General features: G+C 35.0%; 1 protein-coding gene across 1 annotated transcript in view; it reads left to right on the forward strand.

Moving 5' to 3' along the window:
• The window catches only part of LRP1B (LDL receptor related protein 1B), a 2,013,404-nt gene that overhangs the window by 1,259,321 nt on the left and 726,631 nt on the right, over nucleotides 1-27,452 (forward strand). The window contains exon 21 of the mRNA XM_046019480.1: nucleotides 21,354-21,536. Within this exon, the coding sequence (XP_045875436.1) occupies nucleotides 21,354-21,536 (183 nt within the window). The remainder of the gene's footprint in view (nucleotides 1-21,353; nucleotides 21,537-27,452) is intronic.

A 27,452-nucleotide genomic window follows, 5' to 3' on the forward strand; every position in this document is an offset into this window, starting at 1 on the left:
ATAAGACACTTCTAGAGCAAACATACGTTTTTTTTGTTGTTGTTGTTGTTGTTGTTTTTAACATTTTTAGACAGCTATTCCTTAGGTCAATTTCCATTCAGAAATTGTTGTAAAAATTATTATCCAATAATTTCAGCACAGACTTGATGGATAATGGAACAGGTTTGTCTAGAATTGATTTTGACTGAATTTTGCAATTTCTTCTAAATGCAACTTAAATATACCTCAAATGTTTGGATTTTTCTTTTCTTTGAAGGATCCTCTGACCCTGCTTTATGGTCATTGGTCTTTATTTTTAGATTTATTTATTTTTTTGACAGACAGAGATCACAAGTAGGCAGAGAGGCAGGCAGAGAGAGAGAGAGAGGAGGAAGCAGGCTCCCTGCAGAGCAGAGAGCCAGACATGGGGCTTGATCCCAGGACCCTGAGATCATGACCTGAGCCGAAGGCAGACTGAGCCACCCAGGTGCCCCTGGTCATTGTTCTTTAATGCCTTCTGTCTGGTTGTCTAAAAAGAGAAAATTTACTGCCAGCTGCACTAAGTAAATGAGCTGGGTTATGATAGAACATATGTGATCTTTTATTTACATCACAAATACAAATTAAATGCAAATTTAAAAATGTGTATTGACCTTCAATTTTGATTTATTATAAATAAACTTTAACAAGTTCCCAAATCCATTAGGCAGTTTAAGCGTATAATATTATTAATATGCATTCCTACCCATGGTCATAATTTTCTGTTTAACTGTTTGACTTTGCTTTTGCTTTAGAAACTCACTTTTCTTTTGGGGTTTGTCCTCATTCATTCATTCATTCATTCACTAATTTGATGTACTACTTCTCTGTTCACAGATACAAGAAGGAAGCTAGAATAATTTTGCTTTTGTAGTTTCATAGTCAAGTATAATATCTAATACACAGGGGATGCTCACCAAATAATTATTGAATGAAAGAGTTAATTTCTTGACCACAAAATGTGATTATATCCTCAGAATCCAACCCTTACTCGTTTTGTATTATATATCTGGTAATTTTTTTTTTTCTGTTTCTTTGCCTTATCTCCAGATCTTGTGGTTTATTTTCATGTTGACATTTAACTAGGCATACTGATCTATTCATGTACATCTCTTTAATAAAGTATAATCACTTTCATTTATCCAATAAATATTTGCACTTTTAGTCCATGATTCAATAAAATAAAATAGATAGGACAGCTCCCTTGTCTTTTATTTTTGTTTACATCCTCTCTGTCCAATAGATAGTAGTAAGTTCCAGAAAGATACGAAGAGCTTAATTTTTTTTGTATCTATTATTTAACAGTAAGTGCCAGTGAGAAGATTCCATTACTGATAATTCAGTGGGGGAAGAGGAGTTAGCATATGTTGGCAACCCACTAACTGCCAGTCGTTTTACATTTGTTATTCCATTTAATCCTCACAATAAGGATTACTCAGACAGGTTAAGATACTTGCCTAGGATTACACAGCTGGAGTTTCAAGCAAAGATTCTGTTCTTTATTCTTCCATCCGCTCCCTGCTTCTCTAAGGATGGAATATAATTCACCCTTTCCCTTTTTCCTAACTCTTTATGCATTACATTTATGTGATCTCCCAGTAATTACTATATTTTTCTCAATTACATTCTCATTTTTCTTTAATATTAAAAAAAAAAGAACTTTCTACTTATTATAGGTCATTGTAATGAAATTTCCCAAAGGGCACTAGAAGGAACCTGGAACATTATATTAAATAACCGCAGTAAATCTGACCTGTCTCTTTTTTGTTTGTTTCTGTTCTTTCACCCCCACAACTCTCCTTGATAAAGTAGACTCTGAAGCTTTGTCATTACAATAGCTGCGACATTCCCACAAAGACAATTTCTTCAGTCACCCAAAGAATCTGTTAGTCTGCCATAAAAGTTTTACCTTATAGACTTAGAAAACTTAGAAAGGTGGGAGAGAATGAACGATCATTTGGTTCAGTTATTTAATCGTGTGTATGAGGAAAAGGGCTCATTTAGATAAAATTATTCTTACGAGTATATAAAAATAACAAAAACTTGCTGCTTCCTAGAAGGATTCGATCATGTTCTGTGTTAGAGATTTAAGAGTGAAAACTTTTAGCCATAAAGACATGTTCAGGAGAGGTTTTGGATTTAAATGATATGCTAAATTCTCTATGGAAAATCCAGGAAAGTCAGATGGTACAGCCAACAAAAAAGGGATAATATCCTACCTAGGGACATTGAATCCACCCAGAACAGTGCAGTTATCAAAACTTGATCTGTGGCTAAAGATTTAGTTACACATTTAAGCATAGAGAGAAGGGGAATTAAAACTTAAGGAGGGCATGTATTGCATGGAGCACTGGGTGTTTTATGCAAACAGTGAATCTTGGAACACTACATCAAAACCTAGTGGCATACTGTGTGGTGACTAACATAATGTAATAAAAGTAATAAAATAAAATAAATCTTTAATTTTTTTTAATAAAACCACTATCTCTTGACTTCTGGTCTATATCCTATCCCATCAACTGAACCCATTGTGTTTTTAGCAGCACAGTTTAATCTTAACAACATAGAAAACAAGATACCAATAAATACTATACACAATCAGATTCAATCATCTGTTTTGTTTTTCTTTTATGAAAATATTCTGAGGTGCTTTCAATTATTTTTTACTAAAACACACAACCAAAATAACTGCTGTTATGTCTCAGTCACTGAATTTTATTGAGAATAAAATACCGTCTTTGGATTTGACGAAATTAAGAAATTATATACTCAGCAAAGTCATATGATCTCTTCTAATGACTTTTAATTATTTTTCTTTAATGAAAATATGGATTGTTTTCTTTTTTTTTTTTTTATGCCAGCTGCCATTTATTGATCTATTTTTAAGAACCTTACTTAGGTCATCTCTAACACTAAAGCAACAGTAAACACATTTGCACAAACAAGTGAAAAATAATGAGTTGTGGACAAAACCTTTTATTAGTTTATTTACAGGCCTTTATCAGTGCTTCTGGTAGTATCATTAAAAGACCATTTTACCTAACTTGGAAAATGCCCATCTTTTCAACCGTAGTCACTTCCTATTGCCTATAGCTGCTATGGTATGCATTTCACTCAGCATTGTTTGCCTACCAGGTTGTCCTCTGCTTTTTGCCTTAATTCCAAGCTGCCTGGTTAATTCCCCTTTCATAAGAAAATGCCTACTCAGAGGAACTAGTTCAAATGGTCAAGATTCAGTTGTTTTATCAAATGCACCAGTGCTGAGATTTGACAGCTACCTAATGCCAAAAATTAGATTGTTATCACCCAAATACTATTAATTTACCAATTACTATATGCAATTATAAAATCACCACAGCAATCTTTAAAGAGCTTTTTTCATCCTGTTCATTACTTCCAATTATCACTCAATATTCCGTTTTTGGAACGATACTTAGAAAAACCTCCAAAACAACTTCAAACTAAAAACAAAGCTTACCCTAAACTCCAGTCCCAATTATCTGAGTATCTGACCATCATGCCTCTTCAAACTGGGCTTAATTTAATCTCCAGTTCCCTCTTCACCCAAACTTGCTCTTTAAACATGAGAATTCCTATTTTAAGTGGATTTCTAGTTCTTATGTGACCATAGGAAACTTCTAGACTTTCTTCTAAAATCTAGAGAAAAATTAACTCTACCATTAAGAATGTTACCAAATGCCTCATGTTTTAGGTACTTTAAACTACTTTACAATATTTATAAATGGGACATTAAGTATTCCAGTAAGTGGGAAATTAAAATGTGACAGTGGATCGAGTTTACTCCCTAGTAATAGAAAATAAGTTTTATGTGCAACACATTAACTTTGGTATTACAGAGTTTAACCTGTTTATAGTACAGACTGCCTTGTGGTCACTCTTTGTTTATGTAAGTTGTGTTGCACTAAGACCTTTTTCCCATAGCTTTTTACTATGTACTTAACCATTTCCTTCCCTTAGACAAAGTGAAAACTCCAAGCAAGATCCCACCCAGGAAAAAAAGGTTAACCCGAAATTTCAGTTTCAGCATATTTTAACATTAGAAATAGGATCTGTGCCACTTACCCTTTTACTTAATAGTACAAGGTTACAGTGTTGACCAAAAGAAGACACAGATTTCTCATTAGACTTTTTGTTTTAATGGGTCTCAAAATTCTGTGACAGATTTTTGGTCAAGTTGTTTCCATTAAAAAGTACTGATTTTAAAAACTAATAACTTAAAACTGCCACACACACACAAAAAAACAAATGGTCCACAAAACATTCTCCTTTCCTTCTGAAGGTTTTACGATGCATTGTTATCATTAACCAGTCTTTTACTATTGAACTTAAATGGCCAATTGACACAAACAGTTCTGAGACCGTTCTTGGATTGTTTTCTGATAAAATACAATTAAAAGCAAATTTAAACTTCATCTACTTTTAGAGAGGTATAATATTTACTTTCAATGAGATACAAATTGTCTGGCTTAACTTTATTCTCTCACAGATTGATTTATTTTCCTCAGGAAATGTTAACACTGAGATATCAAAACGATGTTAATTATTAATGGCTTTTATCCATAGGAAACCTCTTTTTGTTTTCTGGGACAAAATAGTTCCTTAAAGGTCATTTTAACCTCAATACTTCAAACAACTTTTACATCAAGAGCAAAGAAGACTCAAGGCTTTTGAATCAATTAATAACAAGGCCTGTTCTGAGAATCCATAATGTTTCTAGCATTATCTGTGATTATCAGGACAATTGAAGGGAATCTGATAAGTATAATTTTAAAAATTAAATATTCGAAAAAGTTCATAAAAATAGGAAGAAGTTAATTATCTTCATCTTAACTATACAGAAAATTAATAATAGATCTACACTTATTCTTAGATAAATTTAGCTCTTGTATTAAGATGATAATTATGCATCTTGACACTAAGTGGAGGAACATCTCTTGTTTTTTAAAAGATATAATTAATAACAAAAGTCAATAGGTAACAAAAAGACTTAATTTTAATGAAGAACCCCAGCCTGTTTCCTCTTTTTTTAATAGAGTCCAAAAATAAGGGCAAGAGTGAATTCATTTCCATAGTCTTAAATTCTGCTTCCTTATTCTCCTGTTGTGGGTAATGATCAGTGAAATGGTAGGACTTTCAGGCATTCAGCAGAAAATAAGCAAATTAAAAAAAAAAATCTACACAGGGAAAAGAGATAAGGGGCATGGATAATCTACAAAATAATTCACCTTTCAGTAATTGAGTAGCGCCAAGCTTTTGTGAGAGTGAAGAAATAAGCAGTAGGATAGAACTTTGTCTTTTTTCTGTAGAAATAGTGGGTAGTTAAATTCTTTCAGAGTCTATTTGAACTGTCAGCCTTTGTTTCTTTATTTATGTGAACATCAACTGAATTTGCAATTAGATATTATATTCCTGAATGTAATGACCAGATTTATTCACTTTTTGGTAAGAAATTTGTTTTGGTTTTGGGTTGGTACTTGTGTACACATGGGCCTCCCAAGGAAAAGTAATTGTCATTATTTGCATCTAAAACCTTCCCACAAATAACTTTGGTGCATAAGAGCATCCACTGAAATTGCCATGACCTTCCTGGCACAGAATATTCACTTGTATCAGAATCTTTCTGCACAGCATGTTGTTATTGTTGATATGTATGCACTTAAATGGGATGTTCTATGAATCATAATCAGAATTTTCCCCATTTTAGAACAGAAGTTGACAAATATGTTCTGTAAAAGGTCAGAGAGTAAATATTTTAGATCTTGCCTATCGCAACTACCCAACTCCACTGTTCTAGAATAAAAGAAGCCATAGAGTATATGTCTACAAATGCTTATGACTGTATTCCAATAAAACTTTATTTATGATAACAGGTAGTGGACCAGAATTGGTCTGCAGGTCATAGCTTGCCTGACCCATTATCTAAAACACAAGTGGAGACACACTCTAAAGGAAGTATAATCTTAAATAATCCTTTATGCCCATTCCATAGAATCAACCTTTTAAGACAAAGGCAAAAAATCATGGTGAAAAAAAAAAAAAGGCCAAAGAAAGAAAATGTAAGCCATTAATAATTTCTAAATAATATTCTCTGGCCTTTCCTTAGATATGTGCGTGTGTGTGCGCACGCATGTGTGTGTGTGTGTATGTGTGTATGCACTCATACACATTATTTCTATGTAAGAATGTTCCACATTGTTTTAAAATATCAAATTAAATGATGCAATATTTTAAAATTGTTTCCAGTAAATATTTGATGCCTATTGTGAGCAAAGTGTATTGCTAAGCCAAGAAGTAAATTCCAAATATAAAATATCTGTATTGCAGCCTGTTGTAGTTAATAGTTGTTATCTAACATAGCTATTAAGGTGATTGGCTAATTCGAACGATAAATGGAAAAAATAGATTTCTCAATTACATAGGGAATTCAGCACATTAATACATTCTGTACACTAACATTTAGATATTATAGAAGTTCATCATTTCCATGAGATATTAAATTTTAAATGGAATGCTCATGGTAGAGTTCCAAATATCAAAACTTAATTATTGTTATTGTTATTTTAGAGAGAGGGAAATGTAGGAAGGGACAAAGGGAAAGGGAAAGAGAGAATCCTAAGCAGGCTCCATGTCCAGTGCGGAGCCCAATGCAGAGCTTGATCTCACAACCCTGAGATCATGCATGACATGAGCCAAAATCAAGAGTCAAATGCTTTACTGACTGAGCCACTTGGGTACCCCAAAACTTAAGTTTAATGAACTAAAAACAACATTTTATTTGTTTTACATAGAATTCCACTTATATATTTTACTTTACTGGTAGATAATTAGTGTCATACATTGAAATTTTGCTTCAGTATATTTTTTGTGTCTATGTGTCCATTTGTTTTCAACACTAAAATCATTTTAGTATTATAATAATTGACTCTGTACTTAGGTAGCCACATTTTCTTTCCCATTTCCTTCTTTGCAACTTTTCTTTTTTTTCTTTTACTTCCACTTTTCTAACTGACCCAGACAATAAACATTAAAGATGTGAAATATGGTCTCTTATTTATTATTAAAGTTCCCATTAAATCCCATGTACTAATAAATGGTTTTGATAGTTCCATCCAACTTCTTATCAGGATAATCCTCAGTGAGGGCTACATATAAGGGTAAAAAGAGTTGGTAGGATTGAAAGTAAAATACAACTACCATGCCCTGAAAATGTGTTGGAGTGGGAGGGAGTGAGGGGCAGTCAGATTAATAACCAAATGATATAGCATCTATAACTATCATCAAGGTCAAGGTCCAAAGGGATGAGGACAAGTTAAAGAGGGGAGGCCCTGGGCTTGACTTCATTATTAGTACACAGCAGAGATTATACTATCATCACACAGGCAACAGCCCCAGTGGAGTCTGTCCCATGTAACATGAAGAAGAGCAGAACAGTGCATCCCATCAATCCTGGCACTGGCTCTCTACAGTCTGAGAGGCAGGTTTTAACAAGCACCCCTCTCCTAAGGATCTGTAGAAACCAAGGAGAGCCTACCCTCCTAAAGGGAATGTTAATGTTCTCTTGAGGCTGAAAGGCCAAGGTTAGGTCCACAGCCTGCTGGCAAATGAAATGAAACTATTGATATACCGCCCAAATGATTCTCAGTACTTTTAGGCAAGTGAAGAATATCTAGGTATCTGGAGCAAACAGCTGCCTTAGGTACAGGAATTACTAATGAGTAATGATTCAAGTTAGGAATCGAATAGGGACTGACACATGGTGATTATAGGTAATACAGGAAGCTGTTATGCATAGGCTTTTTACTTTTCAAAGCATTTTACAATGAATGACAAATTAATGTATAAACTCCATTAAAACAATAAAAAAGTAGTTTTTTCCTACCCAGATTGGTCTCACAATTTAAATAATTCATTATATTTACAACACCATTATTAGTTATTTTCTCAGGGAGGCTTTAACGTTTCTTATAAGCCAAAAAATGTATTCTGACTAAACAAACAAACAAACAAAAGCAGGTATATATATTTTTCAATCCTGATTTTCATTTTTTTTTAACTTTCGGAGGAAAAATTCCTTTATGTCTCTGTACAGTTGCTAGTCTTCTAACTGCAAGTATTTAGTCACAGTGAATTCATTTAAATATTGGGATAAATTCTACCATTGGTTGCCACATTTCCTTCAGGGCGCTGCATTTATTTATTTATTAGGTTCCCCAAATTGAATGCTTGGTTTAAATAGCTTCAGGGCAAAAATACAATAAAATTGCATTAGTTAAAAATATAACCAGCATCAGCAACATGAAAACATAACAGTAAAACAGCATGAGCATATACATATAAACACAGTCATCATTTTAACACTCCATTGGGACAAGCCATATTACGAAGATAGATTATGTGCCAAGCCCGGAAGCTTAAGCAACTGGGGCTCTGAGGAACCACAGGGCCTGGAACTCCAGTTGGAAAGGTCATCACAGGCTCCTCAGAGAAATACAGCTCTCCATCCAGGGGAAAATCAACAACTGTTAACAGAAGCAAATTTCATTTGGCAAGAGGTTAGGAGGAAATAAAACTCCATAATTTTTTTTTTCCTGTTTTCTGGCAGAAGACAGCATTTCTAGACATCAACATACACCCAAGCCTAACAGATATTGAAAAATAGGTTTGGGGTATTTTTAATTTATGTGAGGGAATTGGGTGAGACATGGAAAGGGAAGAAATATAAAATGTGTGCATACTATGTGTGAGTGTATGTGTGTGTGATAGTCTACTTTAGTATAAACTTTGAGTGTTTGAGCTAATGAAATACAAATATATATATATATATATATATATATGTGTGTGTGTGTATTTATACACACACACAAACATATATATATCCTTGTAAATTTAAAGCATCTTGGAATTTTTTTCTTTTTCTATTTATTGTCTAAGTGCTCCCCAAGTCATCTATAAATATTGTGTGTCTGAGCATTATCAGAATCTAGCGAATGGTCTTTCTATGATCCCCAGTAGCTTTCAGGCTTAAATCCAAACCGTTTAGCAAAGCATGCAGGGCCTTTCAAGGTCCAGGCTTTGCCCACCAGTCTAGTTTTCTCTTTCTCCCCTTCTCCATCTCACACTACACAGAATTTTATGAATTTTGCTAACAGTGCAGATTATCTTTTTTCCCATTCTACTTCTTCCCCTGCTCCCGCCTGACTCTTAATCCTGAACAGAACTCTTTTCTTTTCCTCTGTTGTAAGAATCTATGGTATTCTCTCATTTTCATAAAAGACCAAATTTCACCATGACTTTGCAACAGAATAAAATGAAGATTACACTTTTTTTGAAAAGAAATAGACTGAACAAAAGTACTTGAAACACAAAGAACAAATATCGTTACTTCGTGATTGTTATAAGAACTGATTATTTCTTTATTTTCATTCTTACACTCTATATGAGAAAAGACTTGCAAAAAGGTAGAAATGGTACAGTGGTAAAGAAGGCAGTCTCTAAAGTTTAATTATGTGGGCTAAATATCATCTCTGCTGCTTATCATCTGTATAAATGTAGGCATATTTATTTGTGGGTTTTGTTTCTGTGAAATGGGGTTCTCTCAATGAGCAGTTTTGTTTATTTTTAATCAAAATCAAAAGGAACAGATGACTGATCCTTTTTTCACTGGGTTTTAATTCATTCTAGTATGATGAATTTGAAACCCAAGCAAAATCAAATGCCATATAAACTACTATTTACATGCAAGGTGTATAGAATGGGAATTAAAAATAAAAACAGGAAAGTGTGAAATTGGTCTTGGAATTCTCCTTGGAGTTCTCTGTGAGTTAAAATAAAGCTCTGAATCTCTTCCACAGATGGAAAAGATATATAATAATGTAAAATATCATGTAAAATCTGAGATCTTATAAATCTCTAAAGCTTATCCATGAATTCCTGAATATGCAAAAAAAATTATATAGGATTTTTATTTTTGTTAAATTGTTTTATTTTATAATTGTTTTATTTTAATTGATTCTTAAAGAAAATTATGGACATTAATAGATGAAGTATAAACAGGAAGAGAGTCCAGGTTTGGGGGAATAATATAACTAGATCCAGAAGGGATACATTAGTGACATGTATGTAAGCATTATTTAAAAGAATTATTTTATCATTAAGATTTTAATTTATAATGGTGTTGTTGTATTTCCTTCTTCAGACTAGACTCTCATTTTAAACTTGTTATGATCCGGTTGATTGTGGTGTCAATTAATAGTATACCAATCCATAGAGGTTTAGACATGAGTAGTTTAGGAAGAAGAAAAGAAAAGCTTCAGGGAAATATCACATTTGTATTTAGATTTATAAGATAAATGTTTGTTTAGAATAAGAAAACAAATGAGTAGATTCACTTATGAAGTACAAATAGGCAAACCAAACAATACCAAGTGAAGCAAAGAAAATGCAAATGGAATTATTAAAAAAAAAACAAAACACCTCAGACAATAGCAGCATACTCTCCCTTTCATCAATGCTACCTTGATCTGTGTAGCCACAATTTATTTCCATCAGTAAGTAACATTGAGCTAAAAGGCTGGGATTTTACATGTGAAGTCTCCATACTGCTAGATCACAGAAGACCCCCTCTCCTGAAGCAGCAGTTTACCTTTTACAAGTCTCTTTTTTGAATCAGGTTGTATGTCTGAGTTCACATAAATCTCTTTGAGAATTTCCCATTAGGTCATTGGGTTAATGATCTAACACGACTTTAAAGAACTAGATCTTTGAAACCAAATTCAAAATATGTTTAAAAGAGCCGAAGCATTATTTTGACCTAAGTAGTTAAATGTAGAATTCCTTTCATTATTATTGATTTTTTTTCGATTTTATTTATTTTTTTCAGCGTAACAGTATTCATTGTTTTTGCACAACACCCAGTGCTCCATGCAAAACGTGCCCTCCCTATTACCCACCACCTGTTCCCCCAACCTCCCACCCCTGACCCTCAGGTTGTTTTTCAGAGTCCATAGTCTCTTATGGTTCGCCTCCCCTCCCCAATGTCCATAGCCCCCTCCCCCTCTCCCAATCCCACCTCCCTCCAGCAACCCCCAGTTTGTTTTGTGGGATTAAGAGTCATTTATGGTTTGTCTCCCTCCCAATCCCATCTTGTCATTATTATTGATATTTTTGAGGCAACATAGTACCTGAAAAAATAAAGGATGGGAGGAGGAATAGAAAATACTATTAGATTTGGAATATACCATTCCTAATTCCTAATAAAGTGTTTCCTCAATAAAGGTACTTTTAAATGTAAAATATGTTATTTCTTCTCAAAATTTCCTTACATATAACTGACCTGTTCTTTATTTGGTTAACATGCTTATTATTTCCAGAAATAATCTAAACAATAACCTGGAAAGATAAAGAGAGAAGCGTGATGAATTTCAGGATTATTCATGAATATCCATAAGGTGGATTTACAAAGAAGGAATACAAATTTGCACAAGAGAGTAAAATTATTACTAATATTGAAGCAAAAGTAAAACCAAATTTTCCCTACAGCTTTCCAGAAGTAGATTCAAAAGCAAAAGAAAATGTAGTTTTGACCTACTGTCCACCTCCCCCAAGGAAAAAAATCCACTAAGGAAAATATAATGAAAATGTGTATCTCCATCCCTTCATTATAATGGGATATTAATAGGATTAAATTAAATAGGATATTAATTTATTTTAATATTTAATAAATAGGATATAATACACATAATTTTTATTTACATTATATGTACATATACATATGTTAATGCATGTAATGTAGTATAGCAGTTGTTACCTTGCAAGGATGCTAGCCCAAGAATCTTCTTTTCAAGGAATTGGAAAATCTAGATTTTTTTTTTCCATTTTATTTCTTTTTTCAGTGTAACAGTATTCATTCTTTTTGCACAACACCCAGTGCTCCATGCAAAACGTGCCCTCCCCATTACCCACCACCTGTTCCCCCAACCTCCCACCCCTGACCCTTCAAAACCCTCAGGTTGCCCCAACCTCCCACCCCTGACCCTTCAAAACCCTCAGGTTGTTTTTCAGAGTCCATAGTCTCTTATGGTTCGCCTCCCCTCCCCAATGTCCATAGCCCGCTCCCCCTCTCCCAATCCCACCTCCCTCCAGCAACCCCCAGTTTTTTTTGTGAGATTAAGAGTCATTTATGGTTTGTCTCCCTCCCAATCCCATCTTGTTTCATTTATTCTTCTCCTATCCCCCTACCCCCCCATGTTGCTTCTCCATGTCCTCATATCAGGGAGATCATATGATAGTTGTCTTTCTCCAATTGACTTATTTCACTAAGCATGATACGCTCTAGTTCCATCCACGTCGTCGCAAATGGCAAGATTTCATTTCTTTTGATGGCTGCATAGTATTCCATTGTGTATATATACCACTTCTTCCTTATCCATTCATCAGTTGATGGACATCTAGGTTCTTTCCATAGTTTGGCTATTGTAGACATTGCTGCTATAAACATTCGGGTACACGTGCCCCTTCGGATCACTATGTTTGTATCTTTAGGGTAAATACCCAGTAGTGCAATTGCTGGGTCATAGGGTAGTTCTATTTTCAACATTTTGAGGAACCTCATGCTGTTTTCCAGAGTGGTTGCACCAGCTTGCATTCCCATCAACAGTGGAGGAGGGTTCCCCTTTCTCCACATCCTCTCCAGCATCTGTCATTTCCTGACTTGTTAATTTTAGCCATTCTGACTGGTGTGAGGTGATATCTCATTGTGGTTTTGATTTGTATTTCCCTGATGCCGAGTGACGTGGAGCACTTTTTCATGTGTCTGTTGGCCATCTGGATGTCTTCTTTGCAGAAATGTCTGTTCATGTCCTCTGCCCATTTCTTGATTGGATTGTTTGTTCTTTGGGTGTTGAGTTTGCTAAGTTCCTTATAGATTTTGGATACTAGCCCTTTATCTGATATGTCGTTTGCAAATATCTTCTCCCATTCTGTCAGCTGTCTTTTGGTTTTGTTAACTGTTTCCTTTGCTGTGCAAAAGCTTTTGATCTTGATGAAATCCCAATAGTTCACTTTCGCCCTTGCTTCCCTTGCCTTTGCCGTTGTTCCTAGGAAGATGTTGCTGTGGCTGAGGTCGAAGAGGTTGCTGCCTGCGTTCTCCTCAAGGATTTTGATGGATTCCTTTCTCACATTGAGGTCCTTCATCCATTTGGAGTCTATTTTCGTGTGTGGTGTAAGGAAGTGGTCCAATTTCATTTTTCTGCATGTGGCTGTCCAATTTTCCCAGCACCATTTATTGAAGAGGCTGTCTTTTTTCCATTGGACATTCTTTCCTGCTTTGTCGAAGATTAGTTGACCATAGAGTTGAGGGTCGATTTCTGGGCTCTCTATTCTGTTCCACTGGTCTATGTGTCTGTTTTTGTGCCAGTACCATGCTGTCTTGATGATGACAGCTTTGTAATAGAGCTTGAAGTCCGGAATTGTGATGCCACCCACTTTGGCTTTCTTTTTCAATATTCCTTTGGCTATTCCAGGTCTTTTCTGGTTCCATATAAATTTTAGGATTATTTGTTCCATTTCTTTGAAAAAAATGGATGGTATTTTGATAGGGATTGCATTAAATATGTAGATTGCTTTAGGTAGCATAGACATTTTCACAATATTTATTCTTCCAATCCAGGAGCATGGAACATTTTTCCATTTCTTTGTGTCTTCCTCAATTTCTTTCATGAGTACTTTGTAATTTTCTGCATATAGATTCTTAGTCTCTTTGGTTAGGTTTATTCCTAGGTATCTTATAGTTTTGGGTACAATTGTAAATGGGATTGACTCCTTAATTTCTCTTTCTTCAGTCTTGTTGTTGGTGTACAGAAATGCAACTGATTTCTGTGCATTGATTTTATATCCTGACACTTTACTGAATTCCTGTACAAGTTCTAGCAGTTTTGGAGTGGAGTCTTTTGGGTTTTCCACATATAGTATCATATCATCTGCGAAGAGTGATAGTTTGGCTTCTTCTTTACCAATTTGGATGCCTTTAATTTCTTTTTGTTGTCTGATTGCTGAGGCTAGGACTTCTAGTACTATGTTGAATAGCAGTGGTGATAATGGACATCCCTGCCGTGTTCCTGACCTTAACGGAAAAGCTTTCAGTTTTTCTCCATTGAGAATGATATTTGCGGTGGGTTTTTCATAGATGGCTTTGATAATATTGAGGTATGTGCCCTCTATCCCCACACTTTGAAGAGTTTTGATCAGGAAGGGATGCTGTACTTTGTCAAATGCTTTTTCAGCATATATTGAGAGTATCATATGGTTCTTGTTCTTTCTTTTATTAATGTGTTCTATCACATTGATTGATTTGTGGATGTTGAACCAACCCTGCAGTCCTGGAATAAATCCCACTTGATCGTGGTGAATAATCCTTTTAATGTACTGTTGAATCCTATTGGCTAGTATTTTGGTGAGAATTTTTGTGTCTGTGTTCATCAAGGATATTGGTCTGTAGTTCTCTTTTTTGGTGGGATCCTTGTCTGGTTTTGGGATCAAGGTGATGCTGGCCTCATAAAATGAGTTTGGAAGTTTTCCTTCCATTTCTATTTTTTGGAACAGTTTCAGGAGAATAGGAATGAGTTCTTCTTTAAATGTTTGGTAGAATTCCCCTGGGAAGCCGTCTGGCCCTGGGCTTTTGTTTGTTTGGAGATTTTTGATGACTGTTTCAATCTCCTTACTGGTTATGGGCCTGTTCAGGTTTTCTATTTCTTCCTGGTTCAGTTGTGGTAGTTTATATGTCTCTAGGAATGCATCCATTTCTTCCAGATTGTCCAATTTGTTGGCGTAGAGTTGCTCATAGTATGTTCTTATAATTGTCTGTATTTCTTTGGTGTTAGTTGTGATCTCTCCTCTTTCATTCATGATTTTATTTATTTGGGTCCTTTCTCTTTTCTTTTTGATGAGTCTGGCCAGGGGTTTATCAATCTTATTGATTCTTTCAAAGAACCAGCTCCTAGTTTCATTGATTTGTTCTATTGTTTTTTTGGTTTCTATTTCATTGATTTCTGCTCTGATCTTTATGATTTCTCTTCTCCTGCTGGGTTTAGGGTTTCTTTCTTGTTCTTTGTCCAGCTCCTTTATGCGTAGGGTTAGGTTGTGTACTTGAGACCTTTCTTGTTTCTTGAGAAAGGCTTGTACCGCTATATATTTTCCTCTCAGGACTGCCTTTGCTGTGTCCCACAGATTTTGAACCATTGTGTTTTCATTATCATTTGTTTCCATTAATTTTTTCAATTCTTCTTTAATTTCCTGGTTCACCCATTCATTCTTTAGAAGAATGCTGTTTAGTCTCCATGTATTTGGGTTCTTTCCAGCTTTCCTCTTGTGATTGAGTTCTAGCTTCAGAGCATTGTGGTCTGAAAATATGCAGGGAATAATCCTAATCTTTTGATACCGGTTGAGACCTGATTTGTGACCCAGGATGTGATCTATTCTGGAGAAGGTTCCATGTGCACTAGAGAAGAATGTGTATTCTGTTGCTTTGGGATGAAATGTTCTGAATATATCTGTGATGTCCATCTGGTCCAGTGTGTCATTTAAGGCCTTTATTTCCTTGTTGATCCTTTGCTTGGATGATCTGTCCATTTCAGTGAGGGGAGTGTTCAAGTCCCCTACTATTATTGTATTATTATTGATGTGTTTCTTTGATTTTGTTATTAATTGGTTGATATAGTTGGCTGCTCCCACGTTAGGGGCATAGATATTTAAAATTGTTAGATCTTCTTGTTGGACAGACCCTTTGAGTAGGATATAGTGTCCTTCCTCATCTCTTATTATAGTCTTTGGCTTAAAATCTAATTGATCTGATATAAGGATTGCCACCCCAGCTTTCTTCGGATGCCCATTAGCATGGTAAATTGTTTTCCACCCCCTCACTTTAAATCTGGAGGGGTCTTTGCGTCTAAAATGAGTTTCTTGTAGGCAACATACTGATGGGTTTTGTTTTTTTATCCATTCTGATACCCTGTGTCTTTTGATTGGGGCATTTAGCCCATTAACATTCAGGGTCACTATTGAGAGATATGAATTTAGTGCCATTATTAGCCTGTAAGGTGACTGTTACTGTATATTGTCTCTGTACCTTTCTGATCTACTACTTTTAGGCTCTCTCTTTGCTTAGAGGACCCCTTTCAATATTTCCTGTAGAGCTGGTTTGGTATTTGCAAATTCTTTCAGTTTTTGTTTGTCCTGGAAGCTTTTTATCTCTCCTTCTATTTTCAATGATAGCCTAGCTGGATAGAGTATTCTTGGCTGCATGTTTTTCTCGTTTAGTGCTCTGAATATATCATGCCAGCTCTTTCTGTCCTGCCAGGTCTCTGTGGATAAGTCTGCTGCCAATCTAATATTTTTACCATTGTATGTTACAGACTTCTTTTCTCGGGCTGCTTTCAGGATTTTCTCTTTGTCACTAAGACTTGTAAATTTTACTATTAGGTGACGGGGTGTGGGCCTATTCTTGTTGACTTTGAGGGGGGTTCTCTGCATCTCCTGGATTTTAATGCTTGTTCCCTTTGCCATATTAGGGAAATTCTCTCCAATGATTCTCTCCAATAGACCTTCTGCTCCCCTCTCTGTTTCTTCTTCTTCTGGAATCCCAATTATTCTAATGTTGTTTCGTCTTATGGTGTCACTTATCTCTCGAATTCTCCCCTCATGGTCCAGTAGCTGTTTGTCCCTCTTTTGCTCAGCTTCCTTATTCTCTGTCATTTGGTCTTCTATATCACTAATTCTTTCTTCTGCCTCATTTATCCTAGCAGTGAGAGCCTCCATTTTTGATTGCACCTCATTAATAGCTTTTTTGATTTCAACTTGGTTAGATTTTAGTTCTTTAATTTCTCCAGAAAGGGCTTTAATATCTCCAGAGAGGGTTTCTCTAATATCTTCCATGCCTTTTTCGAGCCCGGCTAGAATGTTCAGACTCGTCATTCTGAACTCTTGATCTGACATGTTACCAATGTCTGTGTTGATTAGGTCCCTAGCCTTCGGTACTGTCTCTTGTTCTTTTGTTTGTGGTGATTTTTTTCCGCCTTGTCTTTTTGTCCAGATAAGAGGATATGAAGGAGCAAATAATCTACTAAAAGGGTGGCAAAGACCCCAGAAAAATGCGCTGTAACCAAATCAGAAGAGACCCCAAATTGTGGGGGGGAGAAAGGGGATAAAAACAGGTTCTGAAAAAAAAAGAAAAAAAAAAAAGAAAAAATTAAAAAAATAAAACAAATTAAAAAATATAAAAAAGAAAGAAAAAATATATATATTTAGATGAACTAGTCAAAAAACGTTAAAAAAGAAAAGGGTAAAAGTTTTAAAAAATTTAGCAGAAGAAGAAAAAAGAAAAAAGAAAAAAAAAATTGAAGTAGCCGCAAGACTAAAGAATCATGGGGAGAAAGCCATGAGTTCCGTGCTTTGCTTTCTCCTCCTCTGGAATTGCTCTGCTGTCTTTGGAATTGAACCTGCTTTCTGCTTCATAGATGAACTTCGTCCTGGCTGGATATTTTGTTGATCTTCTGGGGGAGGGGCCTGTTGTAGTGACTCTCAAGTGTCTTTGCTCGAGGCAGGATTGCACCGCCCTTACCGGCGGCCGGACTAAGTAATCGGCTCGGGTTCACTTTTGGGAGCTTCTGTTCCCTGAATGCTTTCCGTAGAGTTCTGGAGGACGGGAATGAAAATGGCGGCCTCCCAGTCTCCGGCCCAGAGGAGCCGAGAGCCCGGGGCCCCACTCCTCAGTGCGCTCCCAGAGGACAGCACCCAATCACTCCCGTATCCCCAGCCTCTAGCCGCGCTCCGAGCTCACCCAGCCCGCGACCAGTTCAAGGTAACCCCGAGCTGAGAGTTCAGTCCTCGGCTCTGTCTCTGCAGCCGGCTTCTCCGTTCTAATACCTGCAAGTTCTGTGACACTCCAATACCCCCGATCCTTCTGTGACCCTGCGGGGCCTGGGGCCACGCTGACCCCACGTGGGCTTCACCCTGGTTTAGCCTCTGGAGCAATGTCCCTCAGTGGAACAGACTTTTAAAAGTCCTGATTTTGTGCTCCGTTGCTCCGCCGCTTGCCGGGAGCCAGCCCCTCCCCCCGCGGTCTATCTTCCCATCGTTTTAGATTCACTTCTCCGCCAGTCCTACCTTTCAGAAAGTGGTTGATTTTCTGTTTCTAGAGTTGCTGTTCTTCTTCTCTTCGCTCTCCCGTTGGATTTGTAGGTGTTTGCAATGTTTAGATAAGCTATCGAGCTGATCTCCTGCTACCTGATGTAGTCTCAGGCTGCTACTTTTCCGCCATCTTGACTCCTCCCCCCAAATCTAGATATTTTTATAGGAAATCTTCAGATTTTTAAGAGGTCAATAGTATGTTTGCCAAGTTAAACATACTGAGGGACAGATTCAATATATGAGCTGCCAGTCTTCAACTCTTATTTTACAGAATATAGAAAAATCAATAGACTGTACCTTCCATTATTAAGTATTTGGAATCACTGAGTGACAATTACCTGAAATACAACTTTTATACGTGTTTGGCTGAGCACATATTACAGGTTATAAAATTCAGCTGAGCCAAAGTTTGTATTTTGTTTTCAAGGAAGTTTAAGTAGTCAGTGAAAGAAAACAGCCATTTCACTGTTGCATGACAGCTGGCTTCCTCCCCATGGAATCACTTTAAGAGCTGATTAGGTCTTAGAACTCCATTTGATTTGTCTCCTTTTTCTTCCTGAATATTGAAATCACAGAAGATTCTCACATTACATTTAAAAAGACTCCAGGTTTGAAACTTCACAATATCTTGTTTATGAGACCTGTCCCAGCATTCTTTACCACTGTGGTAGTTAGGCCGTCCTGCTAAGTAGTACACTCTGCAGATAATAAATTAAATATAGTGGGAGTTCGCTGTATCACATTCCATATATATCTCCTGAATGTGCACAGACTGCACCATCTTTGTTGATTGTGTGTGTGGAAGCAAGTATTTTGTTTACTTATTTTTGTTTATTTATTTTAGATTTTATTTGTCAGAGAGAGAGAGACTGTGCACAGGTAGGGGGAGTGACAAAGGGAAAGGGAGAAGCAGACTCCCCACTGAGCAAGGAGCTCAATGTAGGACTCAATTCCATGACTCTGGGATGGTGATCTGAGCTGAAGGCAGAAGTTTAATCAACAGAGCCACCCAGGGATCCCCACAAGAATTTTGTTTAATCATGAAGACTCTATATACCCAAGTCAGAATGATTTGCATGACTAGAAAAGTAGAAAAAGTCTCTTTTTTGGAAGGAAGCCATCCTAAACTTAATGCCTTTGCTGTAAGTTGGGTGTGATGAGTAGAAGTGCTCTTTTCAGTGGTTACTTTTAAAAATTAGTCCTATAAGAGAGAGAATCTTAAGCAGGCTCCACACCCAGACCAATGCCAGGATCAATCTCACAACTCTGAGATTCATGATCTGAATCAAAATCAAGAGTCAGATGCTCAACTGACTGAACCACTCTGGCGCTCACAATCTCCATAGTTTTACCCTTTCCAGAATGTCATAGTTGGAGTCAAATCTTATGTAGTGGTATCTTATGTAGTCCTATCTTACATAGCCTTTGTAGATTTCTTTCTTTCAGTTAGTAATTTGCATTTACTGTTCTTCCACTTCTCTTCATGGCTTGATAGTGCATTTATTTTAGCACTATATGATAATCCATTGTTTGGATGTACCAGAGTTTATTTACCCATTCCCCTATAGAAGAATATCTTGGTTTCTTCTAAATTTTAGTATTAATAAAGAATATTATAAGCAAACAAAAAAAATAGTCCTATAGATTTTCTGTGAATTGGAACAGGTATATTCTATCCAATGAACTTCTTTATTCCTACTTCAGTAGGACTCCTTTTATTTATTTTTGTTGCTGTTGTTATTGTTCCAGAAATACTTAAGAAGTAGAAGTAAGTCTACGTTGTGCATCTTCATGATATTGTATCACCTGACACAGTTTTTGAAAGTTTTTAAATTAAGAAAAATTCAAGAAATGAATATTTATAACATAGAAAATAACAGCAAAAATAACAAAATTTTGTAGTTAAAATAATTATTTACAGATATGCACTTCATTCCTCACAACAACCCTGTAGACTCTTTGCTTTCTAGGTAAACACACAGAGATCTAAAAAGATTAAGTAACTGCCTTGGTGATATAAATGATATTGTTAGCTTTGATCTCAAGTAAATTTAATCATAACTCATAACCACATGATTTCTACTAAACCAGCTTTAAGTAGTGGGTAACACACCTGAAACTATTACAAATTGGTCATTATGAGATTAATTGCTATTATAGATGCAATGTAGATAAATTGTTGAATATAACTGTATGAAATACTCAACAAGTTTATTAGATTGAAACTTCTATTTAGAAAAATACATAGTAAAATCCATTTTATAACAGAATTTGGAGGTACTGGTTAATGTGATATTTCATAATATTAGATATTAATAAAAACTTAAAATACTGTTAAGGATAGCTATATTCAGGTGATACGCTGTAAAGCATCCATATCCCTAATAATTATGTTCCCTTATTCTTGCTTACACAAGAATTTAACCTGTAGAATTTAACCTATATTTTTTGAGGTTTTGAGGAATACTATTAATTCAAACTCTATGAATTATTAATTGATAAGTTGAAATTGAATGTGTAGTACCTCATTAAATTCTTAAAAGTGTCTGTTCTCATTCTAGAATTGAAATCTTATGTCCTAAAGAATTTACTTATTGTCTGGAGTTTTTTGTTTGTTCTTTTTCAAAAATTTGGACATTGTTCTTCAAAGGTATTGTTAACCAGAAAGCCCTTATGATTTTTTGGTTATTTACCTCTTACTAGTCTGAAAGAAGTTGCCTAAAGGAATGTCAAAAAACCAACCAACGTCTTAACATTTAGTGTAGAATGAGTGTGAAATCTCTTTTATATGCCATAGCAAAAAGTCCTTTAAAGATCTCATTCTTGAGTTTCTAATACAAATCACAACAGAGTATCTACATATCTTCCTTTTTCCTAATGTATGTGACACTTTCAGGAATTCTGTGGGAGGGAAGAAACATCTTTTCCTCTAATCATTAACATTTCTAAAATGAATTTGCAAATATCAGACAGTATTATAGCTATTAAACAACTAAAGTGAAAATATATTCTCTCTGGCAGCATACTAATGCCTGAAAAGAAAAAGAAAGTGAAAAAAAATTATCATCAAGTAAAATAATAATTTCTCTCCTATCCTTCCCCCTCTGCCTCTCCCTCCCTCATTTCAATTTAAGAGATTCGTTCTCCTGCTGGTTGTAACGGGAATGAATTTCAGTGCCATCCTGATGGAAATTGCATTCCTAATCTGTGGCGCTGTGATGGGGAAAAAGATTGTGAAGATGGTAGCGATGAAAAAGGCTGCAATGGGACGTTACGACTGTGTGATCATAAAACCAAGTTTTCCTGTCGGAGTACAGGTATGTTGGTTCAGCTTCTACCTTGGGCTTCCCAGAGGTAAAATCCTTTGGCCCAACTTCAATGTATATCTTACCTGCATAAAAAGGGTTCTTGAGTTTCTAGTATGTTTGTTCTCATTATATGTGTGATAATAATACTAGCTGATACTTACAGAGAACTATCTATGGGCCCAACACAGCTCTAAGGAATGTTTTTGCCATGAACTCATTTCATCATCCTAATTCACAGTGAAAAAAACTGAAGCCCAGAAGAGTTTTTAACATGCTCAAGTTAAAAAAAGTCAAAAGAGCCACATGGCAGAATTGGGATTTGAAACCGTGTAATCCAGATTCAGAGTCTGGAATTTCAGACTCCTGAAAGAGATAATTGTGCTTAACATATGGACAACATTCCTCCTTCCACAGATAAATCCTCACCCTAAAATTTCATGAAGATGAATGGAACAAAAAGGCAGAATTATATACATTTATTTTCAAGTACAGTAGATTCTTAAATTTAATCATGCTGTTGCTAGATTTCATTAAGATAAAGGTGATGACTGTCATTCAAACCTTTGAATTGTTTTGAAAGTCATGAGGCTTCTATTTTTTATGATGTTATTCTATTATCATGTCTGTTCCATTTTGTTTTTCTACATAGAGTAGGTTCTATCTGACATAATAAACCAACTTATTTATTTTTTTCTCAATGCCACATGATGAGTTGAAGTTTAGAGAAAAAATATATTACAATATCTATAGTAGTATGATTTTTGAAATGGGTTATATCATTCACCAAATAACCCATGGAAACAATCCCTATAGATTTCAGGATATATTATGGAATCATCTCTGGGATGAGGTGAAATTGCTTTTTGACTTGCCTAATATCTGGTGATTCATTTTGCTCCTTATTAAGTATTTCAACCAAAACATAGAAATGAAAAGTTGTCACAGCTATGATAAGCAAACACACTGGAAAACCACATGGCCCATGGGCATCTGAAGATATAAAAATAAATTGTGTTTTTTTATTTGGACGCACTTCCAGGTTACAATTAAGCATTTGACTAAGAAATAAAGAGATAAATATAAACTAACATAGGCATAGAGAAATAAACACTCCTGAGGATCATTCTTTATGTTTTCAAAATGGTTACTTTTGCAATAATAGTTTTCACAATTATGTGACTCTTTTCAATTGTTACATTAAGTGTCTTAGTTTTGGGGTTATTGATTTTAAAATGTTACTTTAAATTTAGAAATTATCTTTTTGGAACATACTATACTGATTAAAATTTAATAGATAATATCATGTCAAATAATAATGAAGGGAGGAAAAAAATTTTTCTATACCCACATCAGATTCATTGACTGGGGCCCTTAAAATTAGACATACAATAGATAGTTTAGTTTTAAAAAAAAAGGAAGAAAAAGCAAGTTTATATATACATGCATCATACACGCCTGTGGGAAAACTCAGTGATGAGTAACTCCAGGGGCTGGTTAGAACTTGGGCTTATATAGAATCTTAGCAAATAGTAAATTTGTGGAAAGGTGACCAAAGAACAGAAAAGAACTTCAAGTTTGTAGGGATGGGAAGTTGTAGGTAGATGAATATATCCAAGAACTAATGGAAGCTAAGGGCTAGTTAATAAAATGTGTGCAGGTCCATCTAGGCACTGATTTTTTATTTTCTTCATGGCCATAAAATTTCCCTAGAAAAGGATTTATGGAAGTCCTCATTTTTCAGAAGTTTTATGCTTATAGTCATATAAGGGAAGCTATAGGAAGGCTTCTTTCTACATCTTTTGAACTTCAAATACTTTCAGCTCAAAATAATACTTATGTAAAAGTAGCATATTTGTGGGTAGTGTACTTTGACTCCATACACTGGGTATCTTTGGAGAATTGGATTCTGAGAGACAATTTTATGTGTATTGATTGGGATTTGGATTATCCATTTAATAATGTTTTTAATGAAACATCACATGTATATATCAAGTAATCATCAGGTTAATCAAAACTTAATGTAAAAAATCAGAAGTGAAATAAAATTTATGTTGCATTATCAAAGGGAAATACAGTATCACATGGTGACTATAGTTGATAATACCATATTATGCAACTGAAATTTGCTAAAAGAGGAGACTTTAAGTGCTCTCTCTCTCTCTCTCTCTCATACACACACACACAAATAATAAATAAATAAAAATTAAAAATTGGGGCAACTGGGTGACGCAGTTGGATAAACATCTGGCTTTGGTTCAGGTCAAGATCTCGGTCGGGGTCCTGGGATCAAGACTAACCTTGGGCTCCTTGCTCAGTGGGGATCCTGCTTCTCTATCTCCCTTTGCCTGCCACTCCCCCGCTTGTACTCCCTCTCTTTCTCTGTCAAATAAATAAATAAATAAATAAATAAATAAGTGCAAAATGTGAAAGATAATAATTTAACCATCAGTCTGATTCCGATTTGATCTGTGGCTTCAATATAGTAAACCACAACATATCAAATATTTGAGGAGTCATAACTCATAATTACATATGCATATTTATGAATATTTCAGATATTAAAGAGAACCATAAATATAAATATTGGATTAAATATATGTACATGTCTATAATATTTTTGATTTTAAAATTTACTTTAAATTATTAGCCTTAAAAGCTAAAAAACCTTTAAACTACTCAAGATGCTGTATTCAGTGTTCATATTTATTTTTCAAAGACTTCCAAATGCTAACTTAAACATTTTTAAGTTTTCAGGGTAATCAGTTTATTTTAGATGGTCACAATGGCTTTTCCTTTACATGTAAATTGCTATCTATCAGAGTAAAAATGTAGGCATGTTAATAAGTTACTTTATTCCTACAAAGAATAGAATGTGACCTAAATTAAAATTATAATATAATCATTGATATTTAGGAGCTAATTAATTAATTAATTAAAATAAATATTTAAGAGCTTCTAATTTCAAAGGACCTATCTTTGACCAAAAAACTATACGCTCTCATACCTGGTCCCTTACTCCCAACCAACAAAATGCAGTTATATTATTGATGAGGAATCAGGGAGAGAAATTTCTTGTCTACCTCTTATGGAAAAGAAACTCACAGATACATTCTTTATATTGGACAAAAGAAAATAATATTGATATTATATAATGATGGAAATATTAGGGGAAAAGAAGCCCTCCACCTGCTGGTAAGAATATAAATTTGGCCCAAACTTTTCACTTCTAGAAATTCATGTAAAGAACAGCAGGAGTATATGAAGTTATCTATAAAAAGATTTTCAGTGCAACATTCTGTTTTAAAGGCCCCCAAAGTAGAAATAATTCATTGTCCATGTTTAGGGGAACTACTTAATACTTAAGTGCATTCACACAATGAATTAGTCTAATGTCATTAAAAAGGCATAAGAAAAAATTCATAAAGGTTGAATTTTAAATTCACACTTTGAATCCTTTCTCTGCTGTGAAAAACACACAAAGATGGTGATAGAATATAACAGGAGAAAATGAGAGAGATATGGTCATATTGACCAACAAATATCTCTGATGAACTGAAGTAAATGGAGTAACAAATGGTGAGCTGGGTTGAATCTGGATGCCTGATTCAATTAGATTTGGAGACCAGTAGAGATGAACAGGTGTTCAGATCTTACGTTTAATGGGAAATAAAGCTATCCCACATGAAGCTGGGGACTGGAACCAGACACACTGCTGAAAATCAGAAACTGGAATTGGACTCCTTTGCTCTTAAAAAGAGGGGATTAAAAAGGACATGTATTGCATGGAGCACTAGATGTGGTGCATAAACAATCTTGGAACACTGAAAAAATTAAATTAAATTAAAAAAAGGGGGGGGATTACTGCTGGTTGCTTCCTAGGTTACTTCAATGAAGTAGTGTGCCTAGAGAGATTGGAGAACGTAGGCATGGCAATCATGTCAAGCCTCTGGCTAGCTTAAAGACTGAAAGTGATAAGACAAATACAGGACGTATTTTTGAACCAAGAGTGGGGGTAGTGAGGGAGTGGACTGAAGTAGAAGCAGCAATACCTGTATACAGTGATGAATAAACACATAAAGTCAGAAAGAAAATTGAAAACTCCTATCCAAGATGAGATTGAAAAGAAATTTCTAAAATCCATGAAGATAACCATCTCTAGTAAAACAAGCCATCAAAAATCAATCATAAAATGAATTTACTCAAGATTAAGTGAAAATTAGATGTTTAAATGACAGATCTAAAAAAAAAGAATTAAAGTAAGTATGTTTGGGATCCTCAAAGATAAAAAATGGAAAATAATATCCCTAAATTGAACAAGAATATATACATCCATATATATATATATATAGATAGATAGATAGATAGATATAGATATAGATATCCATATCCATATATAGATATATAGATATGAGCTATATATAGATATAGATATCCATATCCATATATAGATATATAGATATGAGCAGAAAATTATAATTGAAAATGGTGGAAATGATAAAATTAGACTTGAGAATGAAATACATCAACATAGAATTTTAAATAAACTCTAGGCTGGACACAGAGAAAACAAATTTGAAAATAATAATATACAGTTTATTCAGAAACATCATGGAAAAAAAGAAGAGAAATAAAAAAGAGCAGTTAAGATCTATGTTGGAAGGCTACAGCAGATACTCCAAGAAATTCCATGAGGGAATATAGGTATTAACAGAAAGAAACACAACACACACACACACACACACACACACACACACACACACACACAAACACACAGCATAACTGACTGAAAAAGCTAAGATTTCCCTAAATGGAGGAACTTGATACCTCATAAATAAGAAAATTCATTCTTTTATTAAAGTGGTGTATCACATTGATTGATTTGCTAATGTTGAATCAACCTTGCAGCCCAGGAATAAATCCCACTTGGTCAGGGTGAGTAATCCATTTAATGTACTGTTGGATTCTATTGGCTAGTATTTTGGTGAGAATTTCTGAGTCCATGTTCATCAGGATATTGGTATATAATTCACCTTTTTGATGGGGTCTTTGTCTGGTTTCGGAATCAAGGGATTGCTGGCATCATAAAATGAGTTTGGAAGTTTTCCTTCCATTTGTATTTTTTGGAACAGTTTCAGAAGAATTGGTATTAATTCTTCTTTAAATGTTTAGTAGAATTTCCCCGAAAAGCCATCTGGCCCTGGAATCTTCTTTCTTAGGAAATTTTTTTATTACTGCTTCAATTTCCTTGTTAGTTATGGGTCTGTTCAGATACACTCTTTCTTCCTGGTTCAGTATTATAGTTTATACATCTCTAGGAATGCATCCATTTCTTCCAGATTGTCTAATTTGTTGGCATATAGTTACTCATAATATATTCTTATGATTGTTGATTTCTTTTATATGATACTCTCAGTAGATGCATTAAAAGCATTTGACAAAGTACAACATTCTCTCTCAATTAATCTTCACAGTATAGGGAGAGAGGGTATATACCTCAATATCATAAAAGCCATTTATGAAAAACCCACAGTGAGTATCATTCTCAATGGGGAAAAATGGAGACCTTTTCCCCTAAGATCAGGAATATAGTAGGGATGTCTACCATCACCACTGCTATTCAACATAACACTAGAAGTCCTAGCCTCAGCAATCAGTGAACAAAAAGAAATAAAAGACACCCAATTTGGCAAAGAAGAAGTCAAATTCTCACTCTTTGCAGATGGTCTGATACTTTATGTGGAAAATGCCAAAAGATTCCATTCCAAAACTGCTAGAACTCATACAGGAATTCAGTAAAGTGTCAGGATATAAAATCAATGCACAGAAATCAGTTGTATTTCTATACACCAACAGCAAGACAGAAGAAAGAGAGATTAAGGAGTCAATCCCATTTACAATTGCACTCAAAACCACAAAATACCTAGG

Source organism: Meles meles, chromosome 9 (genome assembly GCF_922984935.1).
Source record: "Meles meles chromosome 9, mMelMel3.1 paternal haplotype, whole genome shotgun sequence".
Classification (NCBI taxonomy): Eukaryota; Metazoa; Chordata; class Mammalia; order Carnivora; family Mustelidae; genus Meles; species Meles meles.